This window comes from Podarcis tiliguerta (genome assembly GCF_965153285.1).
Source record: "Podarcis tiliguerta genome assembly, chromosome: 1".
Taxonomy (NCBI): Eukaryota; Metazoa; Chordata; class Lepidosauria; order Squamata; family Lacertidae; genus Podarcis; species Podarcis tiliguerta.
Window position 1 is genome coordinate 69,188,042 of NC_139534.1, and position 27,540 is coordinate 69,215,581.

The 27,540-nt window shown below is 39.9% G+C and overlaps 2 protein-coding genes across 5 annotated transcripts in view; one reads left to right on the plus strand and one right to left on the minus strand.

Annotated features, from left to right (window-relative positions):
- Positions 1–3,591, minus strand: part of LOC310670082 (uncharacterized protein) — a 75,564-nt gene extending 71,973 nt beyond the window's left edge. The window contains exon 1 of the mRNA XM_083424646.1: positions 2,690–3,591. The gene's annotated coding sequence lies outside the window, so the exon portion shown is untranslated. The remainder of the gene's footprint in view (positions 1–2,689) is intronic.
- USP47 (ubiquitin specific peptidase 47) overlaps positions 1,589–27,540 on the plus strand; it is a 47,257-nt gene continuing 21,305 nt past the window's right edge. Inside the window, exons 1-9 of one of the 4 annotated variants that reach the window (XM_083418573.1) lie at positions 1,589–2,192; positions 9,773–9,832; positions 13,337–13,540; positions 14,450–14,563; positions 15,531–15,669; positions 16,633–16,729; positions 18,875–19,020; positions 20,421–20,500; positions 21,045–21,194. In XM_083418573.1, coding sequence (XP_083274699.1) covers positions 2,154–2,192; positions 9,773–9,832; positions 13,337–13,540; positions 14,450–14,563; positions 15,531–15,669; positions 16,633–16,729; positions 18,875–19,020; positions 20,421–20,500; positions 21,045–21,194 — 1,029 coding nt within the window. In that variant the 5' untranslated portion in view covers positions 1,589–2,153. The remainder of the gene's footprint in view (positions 2,193–9,772; positions 9,833–13,336; positions 13,541–14,449; positions 14,564–15,530; positions 15,670–16,632; positions 16,730–18,874; positions 19,021–20,420; positions 20,501–21,044; positions 21,195–27,540) is intronic. The other 3 variants (XM_083418574.1, XM_083418575.1, XM_083418576.1) reach the window with 3 other exon arrangements.

A 27,540-nucleotide genomic window follows, 5' to 3' on the forward strand; every position in this document is an offset into this window, starting at 1 on the left:
GAATGGCTTACATAAAACTAAAGTATAAATATTTTCTTAACATTTTTCATTGTCTTCCCCCCTCTTTTCCATTAATAAATGAGTTAATTCTTGTGCATACAGCTCTCTCATGACCATAGCAAACACTTAATATTTGGGGGCTTTTTCATATCACTCTCATCTTTGCTATTCACTTCTTGCTCTACGGTTTCTAGGCCATCAGACTCTTAATTCTAACTACGGGATTATAGGGGAATTTGGCTTTAGCAACACTGCCTGTAGGGAACAAAATCAGCTATATGGATCAAAAATTGCTTCATCTTCTTTGCGCAGTTGTGTGTACCCTTGTCTGTGGGATTATGTTCACCCCTCCCTTCACTAATTAGTTGAACTTTCTCTCATAAGACTCAGAACAGAGAGGCCTTCTTTGATGTTTATGAAAGGTAGGAAGGAATTTCACACTTTGCTGTGCGTCATTCAGCTGCAAGGAAAGAATGTTACAGCTTGCTGGGCACATTACTTGGAATCAATTATTGACTTGTCTTCTTGGCACAGAATGCCTGGTAAAACTCAGTCTTGCAGGAGCTGTCATTTACTCTGGGAAATATACCTCCTTTGTGGATGAGTGCTAGCATGGTTTCTGGCTGAGGTACTGATGAAGTGGTTTAACTTCTTTTCTGTGTGGAAGCAAATCATTGCTTGCAATGCCACAGAACTTTTGAATCATTCTCACATTATATTTCTACTGTGTTTCCAGGCTGAAATGGGGGGAGAAGGAAAAAAGTACCTGTTATGTTTACACACCAACAAAGTGTAATAGATTAATAGTCTTAAGCGTAAAGGGGACTGAAATGTGCCTTGCATCACTGTAAAATATGCCAGAATATTCTCCCACATTCTGCTTTTATGGGTTATTTTGACAGTCTTGGTCACTTCCTCATGAATGTTGATGTAGCTGTCATCATGTGCGTAGCCAGGATTTTTGCGGGGGAGGGGGCAGAACCTCAGTATGCTATGTATTTTTATTGGTGGGGGGGGCAGCTGCCCTCCCTTGGCTACTTCCATGGCTGTCATTCACTTTCTTATAAGGAAACCAACGCTGCCGGAAGTAATTTGCCATTTCCAAATCAGAAGCAACCTTTGCCGCTATTATTCTTTATCCATCTCAAATCGCTGCTGAAAAGCCATCATTTGCTGATCGTAATTTCATTACTGTACTCTACTGAAGACTCTTCAGATTACTTAATAGCATTTCAGTAAATCTGCCTCTTGGATAGAAAGTGGGAGGTGGGGGGGGGAGGCATTAATCAAAAAGTAATACAAAAAAAAGAAGATGAGCTGTTACGGTTTCTTGCAAGTGCGCCTGCAAGCTTACTTGGGAGTAAGCACCCATCCGCTGAACTCAGCGGGGCTTATCACGGAGCATAGGATGGGGCTGCGCGTTTCTCTTTACGCGCGACTCAAACCTTAGGCACGTTGACGGTGCGAATTAAGTTGCTGGGAATTAAATGCGGCTTTCCTCTGGGTTAAGCAGCCTTCACGAAAATCGGTGCGTGCCAGTTTAAAGACAAGGGAGGGCGGAACCAACCGAAAGCAAACTCTCCACCCAAGTTGCCTGCCTGATAGCCAGAGAGGGCGGGCGGGCGGGCGCCCAGATGTTTGTTTTATGAGGATCAAGGACGGATCGTCCTCGTCCTCCTCCCGCCTCCTCGGGAGACAGCGCCGCGGAGCCCGGCGGAGCGCCGCCGGCCCTTCACAGGGCGGACAGCCCGGGAGCAGGCCAGAGGCTTTCCCGCGGCCTCTCTGAGCCGCTTTCCCCCGGCAGAAGGTGGGAGCGGAGGCGCCCTGAGGAGGGAAGGGCTCCAGCTGCGCCGGCGACGTCTCGCGAGAAGCCCGTCGTCGGCCATTTTGCCATTGATTGGCGCTGGCGGAGGGAGGGGAGGGGAGGCGGCTGAGGCGTTGCTGCGCTCGCTGAGAAGGGGGAGAGGCGGCAGAGAGACACACGCACGCAGGGAGCCACAGAAAGGAGGCGGCGGCGGCGGAGACCGAGACCGTAACGATGCCGAGCGTGCCGCGGCCCCGCTCCTCTCCCTCCTTCGCGGACGGCGCCTCCTGCTGACGACGACTCCCCGCCCGAAGCTGCCGCGGGCCCCGGGCTGGCTGCGCCACTGGCCATGGTGCCCAGCGAGGAGAACCAGCTGGTCCCCAAAGAGGTGCGTCAGGGGCCCTTGCGCGGAGGCCGCGCCTTCAGGCCCCGCTTCAGGCGGCGGCGGCAGAGGAGGAGGAGGAACGGGAGGCCGAGGCGTGCGCGCAGCCTCACGGAAGGAGTCGTTGCGTGCCCGGGCGGGTTACAGGGGCGGCGAGGGCCTCGGGCTTGGCGGGGCCTCGCTTGGAAGCCCCGGTGTTGCCTGTTCAGGGGCAGGCGGGCGGGCTGGTGCTGCCGGGTGTTTTTCGGCAGGGCCTTCCTTCGCTGCTCTAGGGCCTTGCGGAAGGGAAGGGACGGCCGAGAGGCCGCGCGCATGAGTGTTGCTTCAGACGTCGCGAGGGGAGGGGGGGATCTGTCACTGTGAGGAGGGAGCGAGGGAGGGAAAGGCCAAGGAGGCCCTCGGGGCATTCCTTCGTGTCAGCAAGCGCAGCTTTCCAGGAAGTCGAGGTAGGTTCGATAAGGTTCAACCTTGGAAAGTTCCATGCGTGTTGTGATGCAGCTCACCTGTGCTCCCACGCTGTAGAGTGGCAGTTGTGCAGCACCGGCCACGCGACAGGTGTGGGCGAAAGTTCAAAGGATGCTGGAGAGAGGAGGAACTTCCCGGGTTAGTCAGGGCAAGTTCATGTCCATGCGTTCAGGTTCATAGTTGTAATAGGCTCTACCTGAAAGGAGCCTTTTATGCGTGGTGTGTCTGCCATGGATTCGTGTGTGTGTGTTGCAGAGGATTCTGAGGATCGTGGATGGCACTCACATAAACATAAACACACACACACACACACACACACTCAACTAACTGTTCATGTGGGGTGCTGACTCTTGCAGGACTTCTGGAGAGAATGCAGATTTCACAATAGGGCTGGGGTTTCACACTAGAACATGCTGTTCCCCCTACTCTGGTACTTCGTAAAAGAAAAATAGCGATAGACAACCTGTTTTCCAGGGAAACCCGTCCACCATGACTGATCTTGTCACTGAAGAGCTACTGATAAGGCTTCTTTTGAGTACAGTTTGAAAACCACTAGTGTTAGAGTTTAATAAAAGAAAATAGAACCAGACTTCCAAATACAAGGAATATTCTTCTGGTTGTGATTGGAACCATGTTTTTTTATATAGGTTGTGAAGACTGAGAAAGAGGCTGGTAGCTCTTCCTTTATGAAATGTTGGATTGGGGAAGTGATAGAGAAGTGTTCTATAATATTTTGGTGGGAAGGAAAGGAGCTTTCATTGTGTACAGGATGGGTTGCCCTATGACTTAGGTTGAAGCAATGCTCTTCCAAGTAGATGTATCTATAGCGGCGTTCAATATTGGCCAGGCAACAGACATATTTTGCACCTGGCTATCAGCCACTTGTGACCACGTGAAGATACCCAGGTGCTGGGATAGCACCTGACATCCCTACCATCTGGAAGTGAATGCCTGGGAATCCTTAGATCTTGCCTGTTTTCACACACTAGCAGCACATCCCATAGAATTATATGTGTTATATTTTATCTGCACAGTCAGAATGAATTTCAGGAACCAATTTTTATTCAGTTTTCCAGTATGAACTTCTGCCCCCCAAATGGCAACCAGTAATTCCGTTTTGGCCACTTTTACCCTGGTTTAAGGAGTCATTTGGCAGCTAGCTTATATATCTGAGTTTCTAACACTGAAAGACTTGGATACAGAACTGAACTGTTTCTGGATTATTTACACATTACTGCTTTTCATGTAAGAATGCCAAACTCCAGTGTTGGCTTTAGACTAGCCTGTTACCTTTCAGCTTTGTAACATGAGAAATGGCCTTGAGATTGTTGGAACTCCTAGAGGATCTTTTTGAAGCGAATATAATCTTTTCTTCCAAGTCAAATCTTTTCAGTTGCAGGGGAGTAAGATGGCATATAATATTAAATTACCATGCTGGAATCCTGACCCTAAACTCATTCAATAAAATATTTAAAATAATTTGCCTTTCTACATGGGAACAGGTGTTTGGATGCATCATTGAAATTACACAAGTTCATAGAGAAGAGGTCACACGCATGACCCAAAAATGCATCTGAAATCTGTACAGTACTTTGTTTGCTTTGCTCCCCCCACAAAAAAATATTTAGTACAACTTACCTTGTATTTTGAAGTCACAGCGTAGTGGGTTTCCCTACCCACAGTTAGGGCTGTGAGTTTCTTCAGCCCTAACCACTGACGTGGTAATTTGTACAAAATAATATAGATGAGAGGGGAGGTATGTATGTGACATTGTCACACATAAAAATTGTAGCTCAGTGTATTTGTTTTTTTAATAGTGTATAATTTCCACATTTATGGCATGTATGACATACCCATATAGTTCTGAATTATATAGTAATGTGAACAATAATGGTGCAACATCATGTGACAGCCAAGAAGCAAAGGCTAATAGCAGAAGGCCTTTGGCAGTAATTGTAGATAACTAGCACAGACTGGAATGATTAATGGCAGAGTCTGGCTCTGATCATTGTTCCTCTGTAGATATTATTCAAATGCCTTAGAAGCTTATTTTTATCTTCTAGAGCTGAACAGGATTTCAGTCCTCTCCTTTTTGGATATATTGAATTCTGTACTTAATAGGATGAAGAAAGGTTCTTGTTTCTTCTAACCTCACATTTTGAAGAAATCACTTAGCTACATCTGTAGATTGTGTATAATACTTTTTTGTTTCTTCTTAAAATATAATAAAACATATTTTGTAGTGTTTCTTGGATATAAACACAGACTAGTACACACCAAATGATTAAAAAGAGCTGCATTCTTAAATCTAGTTCAATGTAATTCTTAGCATGTTTACTAACAAGAAAGTACATCTGAGTTCAGTGGTATTTATTTTCTAGTTAGTTGCAGTCTTGATGTTATAAATATGCATGTAAAGGGTGGAAACACTTAACTTTTTGTTCAATAAAGTCAAGGGTGGTGTGGGAAGCCTCTGAAAATCTATCAGAATTCTGATGTGTACAATAACCCCCCCCCAGTAGCATTTTATTTTCTACTTTAATTATTACACTGTACTACCTTTCGATTAGAGCACTAGAAAGCATTGCATTTTATATCTCTAGTCTCTACTCTTCAGACATTGATACTTTTCAGAATAGAAAAATGGTTTGTGTCTGTATGTGTATAGGAGTTACTTTTTCTTTTCAACCCCATATATTTTTCCAGAGTTAACAGAAACATTGTGTTTGTATATATCTATGTATCTATATTGCATGATTTTGTAACCATAAATCATTTCCCCATTTATGAAATACACTCCCCAAACTGCTACATCACATTTTTGTAGGAATGTTCATAACTTAAGTATACAGTAACACCTCGGCTTTTGTTGCACTCGGATAACATAAACTTCAGGTTGCGAAAGCGGCAAACCCGGAAGTGTTTCGCTGTGCGCACATTCGCAGGAACACTCTACCATGCCGCACATATGCACAGAAGCGGTCCCTCCAGTTGCAGAAACCTCAGGATCTGACTGGAGCTCCGGAACAGATCCCATCCGCAACCGGAGGTGCCACTGTGTTACGGTAAAAACTGATAAAAGCCTGAACTTAAGGATCTCCCATTAAATATTTTAGTGAAATTTATGCCAACTGGGATGTACAGAAATGCATTGTGATAATCCACCAACTCTTTGCTTCAATTTAGTATCTGCAGGTGGGACTTTTCATTTGCATCTTTTTATGTGCAAGACAACTTAATGAATAGCATGTGTTTTTATATTCTGCTGGAAGCTGCCCTGAGTTGCTGGGGAAACCCAGCCGGATGAGTGGGGTATAAATAAAATCATCATCATCATCATCCAAATAATTACTTGTAAAGGTTCTGTTTCTAGTACATAATTGCAGTGATTTGGTACATAATGTGAAATACATTAAAAGACTTAATAAACTTGTAATATGAATACTTTTGCCAAAAAAAGTTAACTACTAACTTATGCATAGGTGAATATCACATTGTTGGACCATGCTGGAAGCAACCTAAAACAGTTCCTCAAAATTAAAGAATGTGTTGTTTTAATAATTAATTTGCAATTAATCCCTGAGTAGTAGTTCAGAGTACATATGTCAAACTTCGAGCAGCTACTGCTCCACAGGGTGAATGAAATCAAATTGTTGTTTCTTTTACATTTTTAACATATTCTTGAGGCGCTGGAACACTGGTGAAAACAGCACATGAAATTAGAGGGACAGTTGATATGTTTTTGGCAGTGCTAGAGTGCAAAGCCAAAAAAAACTTTTGCATATATAACCATACTACAGATTTATGTACAATATAGTGTAATATATTCATTGTAGGCTCAAACATGCAAAGTAAATCAGTTGTAGAACTTTTCAGCCAGTCAGAGGACACATAGTACAAATTGATTTTTTTTGTAGCTGGGTTGCATAAATATGCTTGATGCTATTATTTAGTTGAGGTTAGTAACTTTTTGAAGCAGTTTTAGCAAATTTCTGTGGGGCCAGGTAACAGAAGCAGCAGCAACTTACAATACAAGTATTGGTCTGGAAAACCAGGATCATTGGAACTGTATTCAGTACGTCGATTAGAGATTATTATAGTTGGCTAAAATTAAAGCTGTAGGGCTTGATTAGGTTCAGAGTAAAGGTTGATTGCAGGCACCTGGGTCAATGAAGGCAATATTTTAATTGTAATTTTTAATTAATTAATTTATAATACTTTTTCTGACCTCAAAACAGCTTACAAAATATTCTTAAGGTAAAATTACATGTGAATCTTGAGAAATTTCACAGAGTATGGAAGCAGAATTATTCAGGCAGCATTTCCTATATCAGGCAGCAGCTCCTTCCGAATTTTCTGAGGCAGGGGTCTGGGACTGAGCAGCTGGATTGCACTACTTCAAAATACTATTCTGTACAAAACAGTGTTATATAAGACAACAAGCCCATCCAGTCTAGTACACTTTGCTATGTGTGGTAGTTACTCTACATAGTTTTAGGTAGAAGTCTTTTTCAGCACTTCTGTGTGAAATCTTTTTAACTGAACACTCCAGGAGATGAACTTAGAACCATCTGGTTGCAAAGCATACACTCTGCTGCTGATCTGTGGCCCCTCTGCTGAATAAAATACATACAGATTGTATACAATGTAAATAATAACAGCTGTGGTTTGAACTGGCAGAAAACTAGATCCAGGCCTGGAGGAGAGATGACTAATCAAAACTGAGGCAAATAGTAGTCTGTGGATTTATGTTTAGTCATGTCTGCTGAACTCTGTGTTATGGAAATTTTGATTTTCAAGGCAGACTGCTGTGAGCTCCATTTGCAGAAACTAAATAGACAAGGATTATGTTTTACTAGTCAATCTTATGTTCATTTTAACATTTAAAATGATGATATTGCAGTTGTCTTAAACAGATCTTACAGATTCTCTGACTGGATATGAATCAATAGAAATGTTATTTAAAATTGGAAATTGCAAAACTTTGGGATGTGACATGAAAGTACTCTGTTGCAATAATCATGCTTCATCTCTGAATCAATGCAGACACCCAACATGATGCCATCTTGATGTTGCTGGACTACAACTCCTGCCTTCCTTTACTTTTGGCTGGAGCTGATGGAAATTGTAGTCCCTTTCACCTGGAGGGCATCATGTTGGCTGTCCCTTGTAGTAGGCATACATGGGAATTGGATATTAAAAATGTTCTTCTCTTTTTCTAATAGCTTTTCTTTAAAAAAAATGCATGCCAAATCAACAATATTTGACACATCTAGGTTGCATCATAGCCATGGATTTTGTTGACATGTTGCAGAGATCATATATTTTGGGATCATACACACACACAGTCATAATATCACATTATACAGCCACAGTATTTGTTTTCATATCACTAGGACCACATCCTCCACAAATTTGTTCAAGTCACATTTCCAGTAAATTGTGTGCTCATTTGTTGACCATAGAATGAGATATTCCTCCCACGGTTATTAATGGGTTATTTTGAAGTGTGGGATCTCTTTAAAATGAAGAGAGTCAACTGCATGCCAAAATTAACAGGGATACTGCTGTAATTGAAGGGCAATTTTTTTTAGATTTTTTTGGCATTTCTGTGGTTATTATTTGGTGATGGCTTTGCTTAGGTTGATTGAGCTTTAGAACTGTTTAGTGAGGTGCAACATGGAAACAATTTCTGGCCAGTAACTTTTTACAGTACTTGTACAGATGATATCCAGCTCTATGTCTCCTTCAAATCAGAACCAGTGAGGGCAGTGAAGGTCCTGTGTGTGTGTCTGGAGGTGGTTGGAGGATGGATGGTGGCTAACAGATTGAGGTTGAATCCTGACAAGACAGAAGTACTGTTTTTGGGGGATGGGGTGGGCACTCCCTGGTCTTGAACAGGGTAACTATGCCACTGAAATACCAGGTGCGCAACATGGGAGTCATTTCGGATTCACAGCTGTCCATAGAGGCGCAGGTCAATTCTGTGTCCAGGGCAACTGTTTACCAGCTCCATCTGGTATGCACACTGTCTCACCAGAGTGTTGTGTGCCCTGGTTATCTCCTGCTTGAACTACTGTACCGTTCTTTACTTGGGCTACCTTTGAAGGTGACTCTGAAACTACAACTAATCCACAATGCGGCAGCTAGACTGGTGACTGGGAGTGGCCACTGGAACCATATAACATCGGTTCTAAAGGATCTTCACTGGCTCCAAGTGCATTTCTGAGCACAATTCATAGTGTTGGTGCTGACCTTTAAAGCCTTAAATGGCCTCTCCACCCCCATCGCTCATCCCAGAAACTGAGGTTCTCCTCCAAGGGTCTTCTGGTTCCCTCACTGCAAGAAGCGAAGTTACAGGGAACCAAGCAGAGGGCCTTCTTGGTAGTGGCACCCTCCCTGTGGAATGCCCTCCCATCAGATGTCAAGGAAATAAACAACTATCTGACTTTTAGAAGACATCTGAAGGCATCCATGTTTAGGGAAGTTTTTAAGGATTAATGTTTTTAGATATGTTGTAAGCCACCCAGAGTGACTGGAGAAACCGATCCAGATGGGTGCAGTATAAATAATAATAATGATGGTGATGATTTCCCCATTAGGAATTAAATTATGCACATTGCTGAAAGTTTCACAACAATGTGGGAACAGTGCACCTTTCTCTTGTGACCATTGGAAGGGGAAAGGGCTCAAGATGCATATGCTTGGGTTTGTAATAGATTTAGTTGCCCTCTGCATTAGGTTAATCTAAAACATTGATGGGGAACCTGTGACCCTCTAGAATCGATATTCTTGGACTCCCAACTCCTGTCATTCATGACCATTGGTCAGGCTGACTAGGACTGATGGGAATAAATCCAGCAGCATCAGGTGGGTCAAAGGTTCCCTATCCATGATCTAAAACTTTGAGATCTCAACCAGACAGACTGTGAACTAGGATTTCCACATTCTTTCAGGCTCAGTTTTCCAAGTGTTGATTATTTTAGAGGAAAATGGTTTTTAATTTTTTTTTTTTTTGCAAGTAACTTTCAAAGCTGTATAGATATTCTGAGTAAACATCTGAAGATTCTTCTCCACTTCAGGGTGCTATAATCTTACTATTTTGTGTTTATATACCTTAGGATATGCTTTGGAGATGCAGACAAAGTATCTTTGATGAAATGAAGAAGAAATTTTCACAGGTAGTTAGCTGCAGTAAACATTTAAAACCGATTGCTTAACTGGGTAGTAACAGCATGAGACTAGTACTTGTTAACATCTGCATGAGTTAGTAAAATGTTTTGTGAGTGTACTTTGATCTTTATTCTTACAAGGAAGCTTTGGTCTTTGGGTGTGTGTGTTGTACAAAATAGAAAGCTTGGTCGCTTTTTTGTGTAACATTCACAAGAATTAAAAAGCATGGTGTTAAGAGCTCCAAAATAAAATAATGTGCTAGATGTTTTTTAGAAGAGTTGTATGGCACATAACTGAAAATACTTAAGAATAAAGTAGTTAGTGAGTATGTCTTATGAGCTTTGTATCTGCTTCTCATTAAGGCAGGAGTGTTTGCTTTGCTGCTTATATGACCTTTTTAGCGTTCATGTGGATTGTTTTGTTTATAGTGAGCGCATACATGTCTGTCTTTTTGCTGAATGCATGTTTGATTCTGTCAAAATGTTGGCTATTGGGAAGCATTTTTCCAGAGAAAATGACACCAGTGTGTTTTATTGGATGTGTAGTGAGAAAATAGTAGATATGTTTTTAAGAGCATAACATTGTCTTGCCTCAATAATAGACTGGATAAGAGCCAACAAACTGAGATCTATGAGTATAGGGCAGTATACAAATTTAATAAATAAAAATATTAGCATGAAACATTTCAGTATGTATAATATGGGATGGTGTGATTTATAATTTTAGTACTTCTTAATGGTTGAAGGAGAGGGGCTTTGGTTAAAAAAATGATCATTCTAAACACTGTTCAGGGAGGCTCTTGATGTGCTGAGAAGAGGGAACCTTTCAGTTGTTGTACAATTTGCACAAGTAAGCAAACAACCCAAACTGCAAAGAAGTTGTTTCACACAGTTGCAAGAGGGGAGATTTGGCTTATTTTCACCCCTCCCCTTCAGTATTTTGCTGAGACACACTGTGGTTTACATACAAACAAACATGCTGCAAATGGTTAATGAATTGCTTCTCAAAAATGAAATGCCTCTAGCAGTAAAGTAGTGCCTCTTTTCTGGCTTTGCTTTTCATTTCTCCTAATAATATTTTTGCTGGCTTGCATGGAAGAATAAAGGCTTGCCCCCTTTATTTGGATACTTGCGAGTGGGTGGGTGGGTTGGTCCCTTCTTCTGTACCTCCCCATTCTGAACTTTTTTGTGTGTATCTGGTGGCGTGTTTGGTATGGAGGGAGGAGTGTAAGTAGAACAACTATTATTATATCTTGAAATATATAATAAAACCATTCTGGTCTAGTTCTTGGTTCTGGTTTCTAGCTTTTAGCCGGGGTTTTAAAGCTAATCATGTTTAGCATTGACCTTGGTGTAAATGTAAATGGGGCCGCTCACCTGCCAATAAAACAATGATATTAAAATGTTACATGATTGGCATGTGTTGTCCCACCCATCTGTCAAAATCCTTTGCATGGGGTTCCCACTTGAGAACTACACCACCAAGGCCATCCCCATGTTTGGTATTCTAGGAAGCCCTGAGCATAGGCCTGGCAAAGTGGCTGTTTCTCCTCTACTTGCCATTGACAGGGACAAAAGAAAATGCTGCTTAGTGCTGAGTTTGAGTGCTTTGGAGATCTTCCTTAAGGGAAAACCTGACAGGCCAAGATTGGAGCGTGAGCTGGAGGTACTTTAACCCTCATTTAAAATATTACAGTCAGTTCTGATTGCTTTACATGTAAAAGCATATAGCAGAGCTAGAGAGGATGTAAAAATTGCAGCTGCAAGGATCTGAAGGATAGGTTATCTTCTGAAAAATGCTTGCAAAAAGATGACTGGGGTGGCAGCATGTTGGAGGCTTGTTAAATGACCAGCTGTATGGAGAGTAAATATACTGTTTGTATATACAGCACCAACAGTGTATATAGCACATTACACAGTGTTGTAAATAAATAAAAAGGATGAGTTATTGGTCAAAAGGAGTTGGCAATCTAAAATACAGTTGTAAATACTGTTTAGTTGTAGAATAGGATTAGGTCTTTGGGTGTAGCTGGGGGTTAGGATTAAGTCTGGTTTGTACAAATATTGATTTACTAAACCAACACCGCTCACCAAGTTTGGCAAGCCTCTGCTTTTGCATTCCCAAGTAGACTTCATGGCCAAACAGTGTACTATCACACTAACAAACTGTATTTAGATGACAGGCTTGGCTTCGATGAACAGGCTTTGTTGAAATGGGTTTTGAGGGGGAAATTGAGGAAGATAATAGATGGCACTATTTTCATTTTCAACATCTGAGAGTTTGATATTAAAACTAGCTAGCAGTTTGGCAGGAATCGGAAATCTGTGGCCCTGTAGATGTTTCTGGGCCTCTGACCTTGCTGGCTGGTGTTGATGGATGTTGGAATTCAGCAACACCTGAGGGCACAGGTTACCAAACTCTGGATTAAGACAGACAGATGTAATTATCTAGAAAAATTGTAGTTTATCAGTGGGATTTATTATTGTCAGACAATGCAGCACTGTGCAACATAACGTTTTAACAAAGCATTGATAGATAAGTGTATCTGACAGTAGCTGGTCATCGCAGCAAGAACACAACCTTTTTCTCCCTCTGCCCCATACATAGCATGCCTCTGATTACTGTATAATGTAAGTCCTGCCATTAGAATTCTGTGCTTGGCCATTGGTTTAATCTAGCATGACAGTCTTGTATGTAACACTGCTGTACATAATTCAGTTGACCATGTAAAGCTAATGAGAGGGGGCAAAGTGTGGGAACAGGATCAAGTGTGGAATTAACTTGGGGAGTGTTTTGCTAATCTCTTACAAACCAATTTAAGTTTATTGTTTGCCTTCAAATAAACATGCAGTTGGACCATCAATAAAAAATTAACTATTAACTTAAATAGTCTAATGGAAAGAGAACAGTGGTATGAGGCCCACCCATTGTGGCCAGTAATCAGGGATGAAAGATAGCATGTTTACTATCATGTTGACTATTTCTGCTCCAAACAATAGTTTTGGAGGGTTGTAAATAAGTGTTCACTCTTGTACCCTTTCTTTCTTCTTCCTCCATATAGCACCCTTCTGTGCTTCCTGTTTGGCACTTACCATAACTTCTGATTCTACTTTGAAGGATAAGCATTAATTTACTATGTGAACTGTGTATACATACAAGCAAACTAAGGTTATCGTTAAACAAAATGTAGTGGGAAATGTGAGATGGGGAAGAAGGAGTATACAACCCTAGATCAACATGGTTTAGAGATGGGGAAGAAGCAGTATACAACCCTAGATCAACATGGTTTAGAGGGTCATCTGAATTGAGCCAAAGTGGTGGAACCCCCCCCCCCCCCCCCGATGATTGCCTCTAATGCTGTTAAGATGGTTTAGTCTTAAAGAAAATCATATGCTCATTATTTTGATCTATGAGATAATAAAATATTTCACTTCATTTTACGAAGAAGTTGGTTATGTTTAAGCAGAGGTTGGATGGTCAGTTTTAAAAATCTGTTTTCTTCTTCATTACAGATCGAAAGTGCCGCTGATGAACCTAGAGTGCTTTGTATAATCCAAGATACAACTAATTCTAAGACCGTTAATGAGCGCATCACTTTGAACTTGCCAGCTTCCACTCCAGTAAAAAGACTGTTTGAGGACGTGGCCACTAAAGTGGGCTATATTAATGGAACATTTGATTTAATATGGGGAAATGGAGGCAGTGTTGCTGATACGGTAAAAACACACTATCTTCCTTAACAGAGTAGAAATGTAGACATTTTGGGGAATACTTGTATAAATGTTGGAGGCAATGGGTGGGATTCACCTAAAGAACCCATTCAGAGGCAGCTTCCACAACAGAACTACCCTCTTCCTCCCCTGCACAGGATTGGGTCTGTTTATTTTTATTCATTTTTTTAAAAATATGCCTTCTGTTTATATTGTTTACATATGTGTCATGCTGCTTGAATTTCTTTTTATCAGTTTATTTAAATGGATTTTTAAATACTGAAGTTTTTTCTTAATTTGAACAGCATGAATCCTAGAATATGTATAACAGTGATCACCACCTTTTTTTAGCCCTGTGGTCACATTTGGAGTTTGGCCATTTCTTTCCTTCTCCAGATCAGCCCTCCCCCCACTGACACAGAAGGAGAAGGAGTGCATGAAATGAAGCAACATTTAAAACATAAACCAGAAATTAAGACCTGGCTGTGTGAACTCCCTGGCCTCTATTTTATTCATTCTGTTTCTGTATCTTATTGTTAGCAAACTGTACAGCACTTCTAATGCATGTCCACTGTACTTTGTATTTAATTTCTAGTTATGCTGTAGAGGCTACTAATGTTGGAAGTTTAATAAATTGCCATTATGGGTGGGGTGTCATGCAGGTGCATTCTGTAATTTGAAGCACTTGTATGGTCCCTGTGCTCTCAGTAGAATCTTGAGAAATTTTGATTTCTATTAGAGCTAAATGCAGCGAGAGTGTGCTGATGACCAGGGATATTCCAGGTCATACTGATATTTCACATTAGGCCTGTGGTTCTATCATCCCCCCCCCCACTTGTTCTCCTGTTAATTTAAATTTTCAAAATAAATAGTAGCCAGATCTATTTAGCAAACAATTCCTTTGTTTTGTTGTAGACATCATTGGATCAATCAAGTGATAAATCTGTTGTTGATGCTGGTTTTGAACCTGGGAAAAAGAACTTTCTGCATCTGACAGATAAAGATGGAGAACAACCTCAGATAGTATTGGTAAGAGAATTTAAAATTATAAAACAAGTACCTATTATGTACCTGCATTTTCTATATGAATCACTTTTAAGAAAGCTTGGTTTTTGCTATAATTTTTATTTTTACTGGTACCAGTACTGTATGTGTCATTGCCTAGTATAGGTTCAGAATCTTGTGCTGAAGAGTATTATAAAATGAGATAGCACTGACTATATAAATAGGAGTGGAGAAGATGGAGAAATGTTAGTGGAAAAACTCTACAATTCTATGATTCTGTGGAAGGCTCTGTTTGGCAAGGCATATAGGTTCTCTGCATGCAACCAAAGAGTTGTTCTGTCACAAAAGGCTTTCTGAATCTGTATATTCCAGTAAACAGAAACTAAGACATTTTTCCACTCAGAGAGCGCAAGCTTGTTGACTCTGTTGCTGGTAACACAAGTAAACCAATTCCAGTCATCCCTACTGCCCTTCCCAAACCAGTAAGGCCTTTTAAGAAAGAAGACCACTTTAGGTTTCAGACATGTTCTTAAGAGGAAATGCATGCTAAGAATTCAAACACAATAGTGCACTTTGTCTTCCCATAATTGCACCTCATAATTCTGATCAAGCCAGTGCAATTTGAGTGCTGAAAGTAGCTTTGAATACTGATCAGCCTCAGATTGGAGCATCAAAGGCTATTTTGAAGCACAGAGAAGGAGTACCTACACCTAGTAGCTGGGAGAAATTGATCATTATTGCTCAACTAGCAATCTGGGTTTGGGACTTACTAGGTGGGAACATCATAGGAACTCTGTTTAGGCTCCCTCCCCTCCTCACTCCCATTACGCATTCTCTCTTGGAGAGACTGCTTTGTGTAGTACTTGTGGATGGGACTGTTGACATGTACACTTAGTCTCTAGACTTCCTTAAATACGATAACTTTGTGTGGATGGATTTGTATTAACTGCATCCTTTGCAAATGTGCTAGTTAACGTATCTTATCTTTTAGGATGAGGCCAGTGGAGCAGATGACCGTAATCCAGATAGGTTTATAGGCCCTCTTCCACGAGAAGGTTCAGCTGGTTGTTCAAATGATTATGTTGGTCAGAACTATTCTTATACATCAATTCTGAGTAAATCAGAAACAGGTAAGGTGGTTTATTATTTCTCTTCCACTGTATAGTAAGGCTTCAATGGTCTGTTAAAACAAGTTCTATATTGGCAGTGCAGAATATAGCCATACACCTCACTTTTGTGTGCGGTTTGGTGCAAAGGGAAAAGGCCTGGGGAACTGTTGTTGGTAAAACTACTCCCAAGCAGGGTATGAGTGAGTAGGAAGTGGTGGCAGTAAACCCACTGCCCAGGGTGTGAGCTGATTCCTGTTTCTATTATTTGCTTCCAAGTTTTTTCCCCTAGTACAATTTGATACCTCGGCTATATAATGTATTGAGTGCAGATGGTTCTGCAGGTCTCCAGACATGTTCCTTTTATTTTACATGTTAAACACTACTTTGACCTTTGCAAGTATTCCATACAGCTAGAGAACTCAGACTGCTTTCCAAAAATTCAGCACTGTTTTTCTCCAACCCCCATTCACAGTTAATATACTTTTTTCCCCTGCCTGCCTCTTTCAATCAATCCTAGCATAGAAACTCTTGATTCTGTTCACCCCTCCACTAATACAGAGATTTGTTCTACAACCCTCTGTACCTTATAAATTGCTTCTGTGGAGGTTTGGGAAGCCTCTGGGTGTTTGAGATATAGAATAGTGCTGCAATGGGGAGGGGGATTTCTGAAAATCATGGATCTTGGGGCCTTCCATGAATAGGAGGACTATTCTGTTCACAGCTGCTTAGAATCTAAACCCATGGCCGTTATTACTTTCCCCAGTTCATAAATTTCAAGGAAACTATTCTTGTATTCTGAGAGTCTAGTGGGCCTTTGGAATAGTGGTGGACTTACAATGGTCGCAATAGGAAAAGCAATGTCTGTTCCAAATTTCATTGAAATTATTAGAATAACTGTTAACCTGTTGAACAAGAAAGGTTACTCTATTACTTTTGGGTCCTAGCCTGGCTGCTAACCTTGTCCCCCCCCCCTTTTTTTTTAAGGCTATGTAGGTTTAGTAAATCAAGCAATGACTTGCTATTTGAACAGCCTTCTGCAAACCCTTTTCATGACTCCTGAATTTAGAAATGCTTTATATAGGTAAGTGCAAGTTATCAAAAACATTTTAATGTCATAGGTTTCAGAGATGTTCTAATATTGCAGTTTTCTGAAATGTAAGTTTTTGTGATAGTTTTCATGCAGCATTACTTTGCCAGTTACGAAAATGAGTATTAAGGGGGAAAATCGACTGTGTGTGTGTTGGACAAGATTTCCCCCTCCCAAAGCATGTATTTTTCTGAAAATCATTCTAAGAAGTGATTAAACTTTAGTTATACTTAACCTATACTTGAAACCCTCCTTCTAGGTAAAACAGTAGTGGGCTCTTTCTGATTTCCCCCCCCATGAGAGCACATAATGTAACAGGGTTAGAGTACATTCATGCTCCTATAATAACTTCTTCTATTTGAAGTGTCATGACTAGCTCCCTCTTCAACACAGTAGGAGCAAGAACTTTTTTTAGACAACTGGCCATTAGTATTGGAACATACTTTCAGAATAGACCTGCAGTTTTAAAAGTTGGAGTTATCAGAAATAACAATAGAATCTTAGAAGGAGCATTATTCTCTGGTAATAAACCTTGGATAAAATCAAATTTGATGTTCCAAGAGATGTCATGAGATTTTTGTTTAAGCAGGGAGGCGCACAGGATGCAGAATGCTCATTTTTCTGTGCTCAAGCACTTGAGAGCTTGTTCATAGTACTAGTAGTAGAAAAAGTGATTTGTAGCTAATGCCATGTTTCATAGTGTAGATAAAAAATCATCTTCTTCTTTGGCGATCACTCGTAGCCAAGTAAGATTGTCTTCCATAAACATGGTTTTAACAATGATTCCGTAAGTGACTGTGGAGGCCAGTTCTGGATCCACACGACCTTCCACAGTGGGGACATTGGTTTCTGGGTAGGAGTTGATCACGGTGTGGTTTTGCCAAGCATGCCTTCCTCTTAGCACGTCTCTCCCTTGCGTCCTGTGTTCGAGTTTGTCAAAGTCCATGACACCTTTGGTAAAGGCTGTTCTCAAAGTGGAGCACTCACAGGCCAGTGTTCCCCGGTTGTCAGTGTTTATACTACTTTTTTTAGATTTGCCTTGAGACAGTCTTTAAACCTCTTTTGTTGACCACCAGCATTACACTTTCCATTTTTAAGTTCGGAATAGAGTAGTTAAGGAGCAATATATAAACCTTTACCCACTGTATGGTTCAGTGTGTCTCTGTAAATTCTAGGCCAGGGGTAGGGAGCCTCTGACCTGCAACATTAAATAAACTTGGCACGTCCCAATTTGGCCTCTTAGGCCATTCACCCCCAATTCACAGCCAACTTCCCCACATTTGGCGATAAGCATAAATAACTCCTTGCATTCTGGCTTTGATTGAAGCTGGCAATGCAAAGGATCTTCCTCTGTAGGCTGACTTAAACCTTGCCCTTGATGTCAAGTGATTGACAGGTGGGAGGCTTTGCTTACCTCTCAAAATGGCCTGAGGTTCTATGACTGCAGAGGTCAGGATTCCACTCACTGATGGGACTCCCTTTCCCCACTCTTGTTCTAAGCAGTGTTTAATCCTATAACAGTATTTGCAAGAATTCATGAGAGTTCACATTTTGTGATTTTATTAATTTCGTTTTCAAATGGGTATACAGTGGTACCTTGGTTTTCAAATCTCTTCTTTGATGAACATTTCAGTTTTCAAATGCCGTAAACGCAGAAGTAAATGCTTCAGTTTTCAAACACGCCTTGGAAGTTAAACATGCCATGTGGCTTCCATATTGAGTTTTCTGTATTGAGTTTTCGGTTTTCGAACGTTTCTGAACTTGAACGGTCTTCCGGAATGGATTATATTAGAAAACCGAAGTACCACTGTATTTGGAAAACAACTGTTTTATTAAAAAAAGTGTGCAATGTTTCATAATGCTTCTTTATAGAAAGTGGTCTGATGAAAACTTTAAATGCTGAAGAATTGTTGTGCATGTTTTCTTAAAAGTTGTTTTTATGTTCTATATTAGACTATGCTAAGCATATGAATTAGGATTTCGGGTTTTCCATATTTGCACCTTGAACAGCAATTTCTACATCAGCTTGTCATCCAAGGAAGAGCTCTATCTAAAAATGTACATTAAGAAGGCATCTCTTTTAAATGTGTTGTAACTTAATTGCCTGATCCTGCTAAGACCCCTCCTTTTTGTTAATAGATGGGAATTTGAAGAATCTGAAGAAGATCCAGTGACCAGCATCCCTTACCAGCTTCAAAGGCTATTTGTTTTATTGCAGACCAGCAAAAAGAGAGCAATTGAAACAACAGATGTTACACGAAGCTTTGGATGGGATAGTAGTGAGGGTAATTAAGACAAATTGCTTGGTTAAATTTACTGTAATTGTTAGGCTAGATATAAACTGACATTCTTTGTTGAATGTGGATTTGTTCCATAGAAAGAATCCCAGAGAGTACATTAATCTTCTGAGGTGCTGGATATATTTTTTTTTAAAAGTGATTCAACTTTCTCAGGGATGGAGAATGCTCTAAAAGATATAGGCATTGCAAGCTTTTGTACTGTTTTTACAAACATTGTTTAAGAACACATGCTGGATTATCTAGTCCAGAATCTTGGTGACCATGGTAATCACCTAGATGCTTCCAGGGATAGCAGAAGAAAGTCAAGCTACTTTAAAATGATTCTTGGATAAATTTAAACCTTGTTTTCAGTGGGTGAAGTCTAATATTGTATGAGTGGACTTCCCCTTCCACGCCCTCCCCCCTGCAGCCGACATGTTCCCCCCAGATATGCTTTGATGGGTGCAGAGGAGGTGCGGGGGTGGGGGTTGGGTAGGAATTCATTCTGCCGACAGTATCCATTCTGATGGTGGCTGGACAATGTTTCGTTTTAAGCAGTATCTGCATTATCTAGTAGGCAGACGGGGGTATTGGTGACTACTGTATTTCTTTTATTTTTTGTTCCATGCAAACATGAATTCATATTTGCAATTTTGAGTTGTTACAATGAATTCACAGAAGTAAACTTTGTTATGTGTTCAGTGCCTTATTGCTTTTTATCTCCTAGAAACTATTTTTGAACTATGAACTAAAATAAATTATTGAGGCTAAAATAAAAGGTGTGTTAGAAGCAGAACTTACAGCTCTTATTAGTATTGTTAAAGTCCAAAGTGCATGTTCTGCAGTATTAGGTCTGTATCAAAAACTGCTGTTGTATTTGCGCAAGAGACATTTGTGCCGCAGAACTGCCCTTCTTTTCTTGTGCATCTCAAGTCTGCTCCAGAGGTTTTAGGGACCCCAAAACTCCTGTTGTAAATGTCCAGTGGTTTTTTTGAAAATATGAACATGCTTGAAAAGAATGGTTAGTTTTTAGCCAAGAGTTGCACATGGGAGAAATTGAGTGATAATATCCTGCTGAGCTGTACTCCAAGTAAACCTATCAAAATCAGTGCACTTAATGTTAGTCATGATTGTAGCTAATAAGTTGGCTGCTTTCAGTGAGTCTGCTCTGAGTATGACTTTGTCTGCTAGTACCCTTTGACCCTAAAGCTAGCAGAATCCTAAACAGAATAAGTTTACTGTGAAGGGAATCCACCTCTCTAGGTTTGCCTTGATATTACATAAAAGGTTCTGCCCAAATTAATTGTGGGGTGTGCGTGTGTGCGCATGTAAACCAGGTAAACAGCATTCTGTAGGTAGATGTCTGCCTAAGCCGACACAGTAAGGTCACTTTTATTTTCCAACAGCCTGGCAGCAGCATGATGTCCAGGAACTCTGTAGAGTCATGTTTGATGCTTTGGAACAAAAATGGAAACAAACAGAACAGGTAACAGTTTTGGCTCTTCTTTAAAAAATAATGGAATAAAGAGGAATATCATGCTACTTGAACTAAAAATTAAGTATTAAGTAGATAATGCTGTGTTGGACCACATTTCAAATGCTAACTTCGGCAAAGACATTGAGATGGTATGGTGAAAGTCATGCTCTTAGATTTAGCTAGAGAAGAAATAATTCTGAGCCAAATCAGATGCTATTAAGACTAATTGGAGAAAGAAACATTTTACCTGCCCTGAACTTTGTAGGTTTATTTTCTGTTTTGATGAATAACCAGTGTATTGTAATAAAATTAGATGGAAATGAGAGTATGCTCTGCTTTTTAGTAAAATAACACTCTTACTTGACAGATACAAAAGGTATTGGCAGATTTTACACACTGTGAACTTCTGTCTTATCCCTGTAAAGTGTTACTTGTGCATTTCAATATGAATACCTTTAAATGCCACAGGAATGAATATTGTATAAAGCAAGATAATATCTTGTTTGTCTCCCTTTGTCTTTGCTGAAATATTTAAATTCTTTCTCAATTGCAGGCTGATCTCATAAATCAGCTCTATCAAGGCAAGCTGAAGGACTATGTAAGATGTCTGGAATGCGGCTATGAGAGTTGGAGGATTGACACATACCTGGATATTCCGTTGGTCATTCGGCCCTATGGCTCCAACCAGGCTTTTGCAAGCGTGGTGTGTACTGCTCACCTGAATGCTAATGCATCTATGCACACATTACATACATAATGCAACAGTGGTATCACTTTCTTGAAAGGTAAGTATCATCCTAGATACTCCATCTTGGGTTGTCCGTCTTTGTGCAGTAAACCAGCTAGCAAGTTCTAGAAGTTTTTTTGACCCTTCAATGAGTCCTACTGGTGCATGTTTAAGAGGGAAGTTCAGCTAAGTGATTTAATGGTTACCGTAATATTATTATGCTCTTTTTTGTAATGCTTTTGGGATTTAGTGTTAGTTCTGTTTTGGTATGTTGATAGGTGTTTATTTTATTAATATCTAAAAATTGTTAATGTTGTTAATAAAAATAGAGCAACTCCTTGTGGTGGTAACAGGAGTTTCTCGTTTTACTGCAGAAAGGAACACTTTTTGAAATGAGGAGTAAGAGATGGTGTGAGCCATATTTTTGGTGTAGTTCTCCTTAAACTAGTGAGAGGTGTCATATATGCAAAGGGAAAGTGTATGGAATTCTAATTTAGATTTCCATGTGTGCTGTGTGTGGGTGTGTTTGCATGTTGTGAGGGGATAATCCAAAGCAGAGAACATGAACAGCAATAAGAGGAGTCATGAGAAAATAAGCCAAGTAGGTAGGATATCTTCTACAAAAGTAGGTAGGATATTCTACAAAATCCTTCCTTATGGTGTGGTAGGTGATTCAGGTGACCCCATCACATTTGATAATATAGATGAATAGATTTTGCATATACATCTGTTTTGAACTGAAGTATAATATGCTGGACATAATAAAAATCAACTGGTTTGACTAAGCTTTTCCAGTTCAAAGACCACACTAAGGGTTTGCCATCCCCTACTCTGAAGGCCACATGAAAGTGTTTGCACACACACACTTACCAGTGGGAGGAGCAAACAAGCAGTGCCTGCTTACTTGGCAGCGCTTTTGCTCCCTAGCATAGCGCTAGTGTAGGAGAAGCTGCTCCTCTCCCACTCCCTGGCGGGTGCACATTTGTGAAAGCCTTGCCTTCCTGCTCTGGTAGAACACTATTCTTGGAGATGAAACGAGAAGGAAAACTTCTTCCTCTTTCTTAACACTCTGGCCAGTGAACCATAAATGCTTTCTGCCCGCCCTAGAAACAACTGAACCAAACAGCTGAAAATTGTTTTAGTTTTAGCCATTTTCATGTATTGTTAAATTTATCATGCTATTTAGTATATACAGGCAGCAGCCATTTTAAGTGTGTCCAATTGATGTGTGATTGCCAGTGTGTGGGTCCTTTTGGACCTGGAAGAGGGCATGGGAGCGGGGCATGATTATGTGTGAGCTGCGAACATGCATGGGAGCTGGGAACAGAATCGCCCCCCACCCAGCAGCAGTTTTACTGCAGGGTGTTGGGTAACTTAAGGGCTTATAAATGTGACATTAGCTAGTAAATAGAACTATTCTGAATGCCTCCCTATTTTGATTGGTATTAAGCTCACCATTAAGTCATCTTTTTAATTAACAGGCACCTATTCCCCTTGTCTCTAGTGTATTTTTAAAAAATGTTGTAATAAGATCTACTGTCTTAAATGCTTTCGCTGAGGTGGGAGATAAAAAAATTAAGTCAATTAACTATCACAGGATGTGCATTTTGCATGAATATTAACTACTGGAAAGTTGCATAGATACCAACTCTTATTCTGTCTGGTTGAAACAACATCTGTTTCTATCATGAATATCTGCACATGAGAATCAGGTTTATCATATGTTGAGGTTCTTCTAAAGCTATTGTGTTGGAAACTCTGTTGATGCTCCGCTTAGTCAAGCTCTCTTATATTTTTCCCTGAATTATATTGCAAAGTTGGTTATTTTGGTGGTAGAAAATATTTTAGCTGTCTAGTCTTTAGCAGTTGGGAACTATGGAGGATACTTGCTTTTGGAGAAAGGAAAAAAATTGCATGTTTCTAAATGGAATTCTCTGAAGGTAGTATCCTCCATTGATCCACAGATAAGTAAGCAGTGGGCTCAAAGGTCATATCAATCACATAATGGGATCAACACATGCGCTAATAGGGCTTGTGGAAGGGAATGTAAAACTCTTAGATCTTGCTAGTCAGTTCCTGAGGGACTTGCCACAGGCGGCACTACCCAAAATAGGGAATCTAAGGAGGATACTACCTTCAAAGAACTCTAGTCAAGAGGTAAGTGATCTCTCATTTTTTAATAAAAGTAACAGAAAACATGTCAATTCCTGGCAAAAAGAAAAGGTCTGTCTTGTCAGTGGTTGCCATTATACACTACAAAGGATTTATACTTGAAATTTCTAATAACATTATGGTAAATGGGATTTTTGAGAGAAATTACAAGCTTAAGATAAATCCAACTGTTTATTTCTGACTCTGCAAATCAAAATAGAGATTAAATTTCTTAACTGGCAGCTATTTGGGTTTCAACCTTTAATTGCCATGTCTGTTTGTAACTTGAAGAAATAGTTTAGTTTACTATTCTGACCTCCCATTTTGTTTTGTTTTCTTTTGCATTATAGTATAGCTTCAGTGTTTGAAGAAACAACAAGAGCTTTGTTGTATTCCATATAAGGCCATGTAGAAGAGCAGTTTTTAAAAATTAATTGCTCAAACCTTATGAAACAATCAGTAATTTGCTGTTGGTTAAGCTAATGATTTGCAGGTTCCAAATACAAATCTGAAGAAAATGCTAAAAGGGGTAGTTTGTGCTGCTACTGTTTGTTTATAGAGGAGAACATATTTAAGAATTGTGTTATGGAACTCTTGCATTTGCATTAATATTGTACAGACTTGTAGTATATTGCAATCCCATCTAGTTTTAAGATTAAGTACAGTTTACAGCTTCACACATCAGAAAAGGGTTTAGGATAAAAAATACTAAAGAATCATCTTCCTTAGCTTCAGGGTAGTGGCATTGTGTAGGCATTACTGAACAATCTAGGTTCTATTTTGACCTTGTCCAAATCAAGCTTTCCAAAGGACTTCTTCAAAAGCATATTTCCCAAGCTAAAGTGGTGGTTTAAGATTAAAATAGGCCATTGTCCTGAAGGCACATCAATCATGCTGAAGCTGAGCAGGTTTGTGTCTGGTCAGATGGGAGACTGACTAGAAACCTTACACACACCACTTTGGGTACCATAGAAGAAAGATGCAAATGAGACTACTTATAAGCTGCTTCAGTACAAATGTCATTGTGCCAGCTCTACATAAACTGTAGACCAGCAAGGTGATAGAAGCTCACCAGTCATACTTTGTGACTTTCTAGACAATTGAAAATCACCCGGGGGGGGGGGGGTTGTGCCAAGTGCCCAGCAAAAACAGTTCCTAGTGGACCACTATTTGTAGCTGGTAGGCTGCACCACCAAGCTAGAACTAAACTAAGATGCCATATTTTGGCCACAGCACTTCATACTAGCCTCTAGCCTCTAGTATGCATTCCATCCTACTTCTGAATCTTCCCTTCTTTTCAGATAGATTGATATATGTAATCTTTGAAAGAGAACTAATTTTGTTAGCAACTTAAATTTTACAATAGGAAACCATCATCCTTTAAATTTAAATAATCCTTTGAATTTAACTCGGTGGCTGGATTGGCTGTCTGTTGCTCCTACTCCATCCTACAGTTGGATGTCATTCCTTACACGTGAATTGTCTTACTGTTTGGGGGGGAGGGCTATATGAGTTTTTAAGGACAGTAACTATAGTAAGGCTGATGTGTTCTAATGCTTCACATGGCAAATTAATAGTAATCAGAATTTTGTTACAAGCACCTGGAAGCATTTCTATAGAAAAGTTAGGCTGTTTGCCTATGTGTTTGCAAGAAAACAAAATTGTTAGGAAACACAACAGTTCAAAATGGTAAACTTAAAGAAGCATTGGTAATCTTACACAAGCAGATATTGGCAGTAATGACACTTCCATGAAAGTGGAAAGTCAGTGGATGCAGGAAAAAATAGTGCAATCCTAGACATTTCTACTCATAAGCAAGCCCACTTCCCAGGCATTATTCTCCAGTAAGTGGATATTGAGCTGCAGCCTGTTAGTTGTATGTGGTCCCTTTTATTTCAGTGCAGCTGAAGTGTAGTGAACATAGGTTGGATGTTGCCTCCCATGAACAGTAAAGTTCCTTCTATTCTTGGAAGGCTTCTTATCCAACTAAGGAATTCCACAGGCAAAATGGGTGAGTAGGTTGTTTTTGTTGATTTTGCCCTGAATAACAGGGTTGGGGGCCCTCAGTTAGCATGAAAGGTGACTGCAGGAGGAAGGGGAAATTTGTAACATTTCTCTTCCCCCTTTTTTCTGCCATCAGTAGCATATTGAATAAAACCTTGAGTTCTGTCACCATTGGGAGCAAACTCCAGATCAAACATCTAGGACATTATATTATCCCACTAACCTAGAAGTAAATCCTATTTAATTCAACAGTAAAAGCCTTCACTAGACAGCTTCTGGCTTTTCCTGCGAATATTAATCTATCTCTTTGTCCTTGATAGTGATATGAGAAATGAAGTACTTTGGGTGATCTAGTGTCACATTAGGTTCTGCAATGGGACATCACCTCTCGCTTCTACCCATGCAATTCAAGGTCTGCTCTGAAAGCCCCACCACCACCACCAAGACTCTGAAGCAGATTTAGGGGAACACTGGGAAGGGAAGGATGCAGTCACAGACACACTTTGCTGTGAATTATTCAGTGGATGATGTTATTGATCAACATTTTCTTGGCCCCAAAGCTAACTTGCTTTGAAAGGAGCCTTTGGAGGCCAACCATGACATAGGATCTAACTACTAGAATAAATTTTAAATGGTTTGACTTTTCTATAATTTCTTCTTGACTTTCCTTGGGTCAGAACCACATTGAAAACCAACTTATGCTAGTTAATAGAGACATTTTGGTAGAAATAGTATTTATAAAATACTTTTCAATTTCATTCATATAAGGCAGAAGCATCATAGAATCGTAGAACTGTAGAGTTGGAAAGGGACCCTGAGGATCATCAAATCCAACCTCCTGTAATTATACAAATTATAGAAAATTGTAGAAAGAAGTAAAATACACAGCAGTCAAATATAACACATATTTTTAAAAAAACTGATCTGTGAAAATCCCATTAAAATTACTTTGAGCATCACTTCCTCTTTGGTAAGCACTAAAGTCATTAAATAATGCATTACCATTCATGAGTTTTTTTCATTCAAGTTTTGAAGATCCATAGGAGCATCACTTGTTTTTGTTTATATCTGTATATATATCTATATCTATAGATATGGATCTATATAATAGTATGGTTCCTTGTTGACTTGCACATCACACAGTCTACATAAATTTTACATAACCACTTTGTCAATCATTCACATGCCTTTTTTTTTAATGAAAAAGATGTAACACGTTCTGTTGTACTGCATATTTCTATATCTGACTAAGTGCTTCCCACATAATAAGATGTTGCTGGAAAAAAATACCTCAGCTGTTTTGGTGCAGATTACTTAAGCATTCTAGTCAGCAATTGTTCCCTGAATGGCCTTATTAGCAGGTCATAGTTGTAATCTAAAAATCTATATTTTGTACAGGTGATACGCATGCTTGCTTCAGATTGATTTATATTTTATAGAGTCAAAACTGCAAAATCTGTAATCCACTTCATAGTAATTGCCTTCTGATGCAAAGATTGTCGCTTATAACTGATTAAAAAAATACTTCCTTGTACTCTGTAATATTTAGGTACAATTTTTAAAACAAACAAACAAACAAACGAAAACCAACGGTGCAGAGGAGCCAAGTAGAGTAGTTCCCCCTACCTTCCCCATTATGGTTTGAAGAACAGTCCCTTTGTAAAGAGTTCTTCTCTATCAACAATGACAGAATTTTTGTTCATGTGGAAAAGCTGGGGCTGTAAAACCTTTGTTCTGTTTGTTCTTAGTGCTTCTCTGAGCTCTCAGAAATGGAGGGAGAAGGGATGAATTGGAGGCTTTTTGAAGACCTTCCCATATCCTTGATCTCCTCCCAAAGTGGGATCCATCAAACAACATGCTTTAGATAGTAATCTTATAAGCTGTGTACCAGCCAGTTTGCAATTGGTGAGTTTTCTCTCCCATTAAGCCCCCTATTATTTATTTAGAAATCAGGGGACAGCTGTTGATCATGAGAGAAAGTGACTTTCAGAACTTTTTAGAATGTCCTTATCTGCCTTTAAATTACTCATTCTACAACATAACAAATGGTGTTTCTGATTTTACCTTCACCAGTGAAGGTTCTTCTTGAATTCATGAGCCCAGTCTTCTGTCAGCTTTCAAGCTCTGTGTCTCAATATTTTTAGTTACTTTTGAATAAAACTCAGCT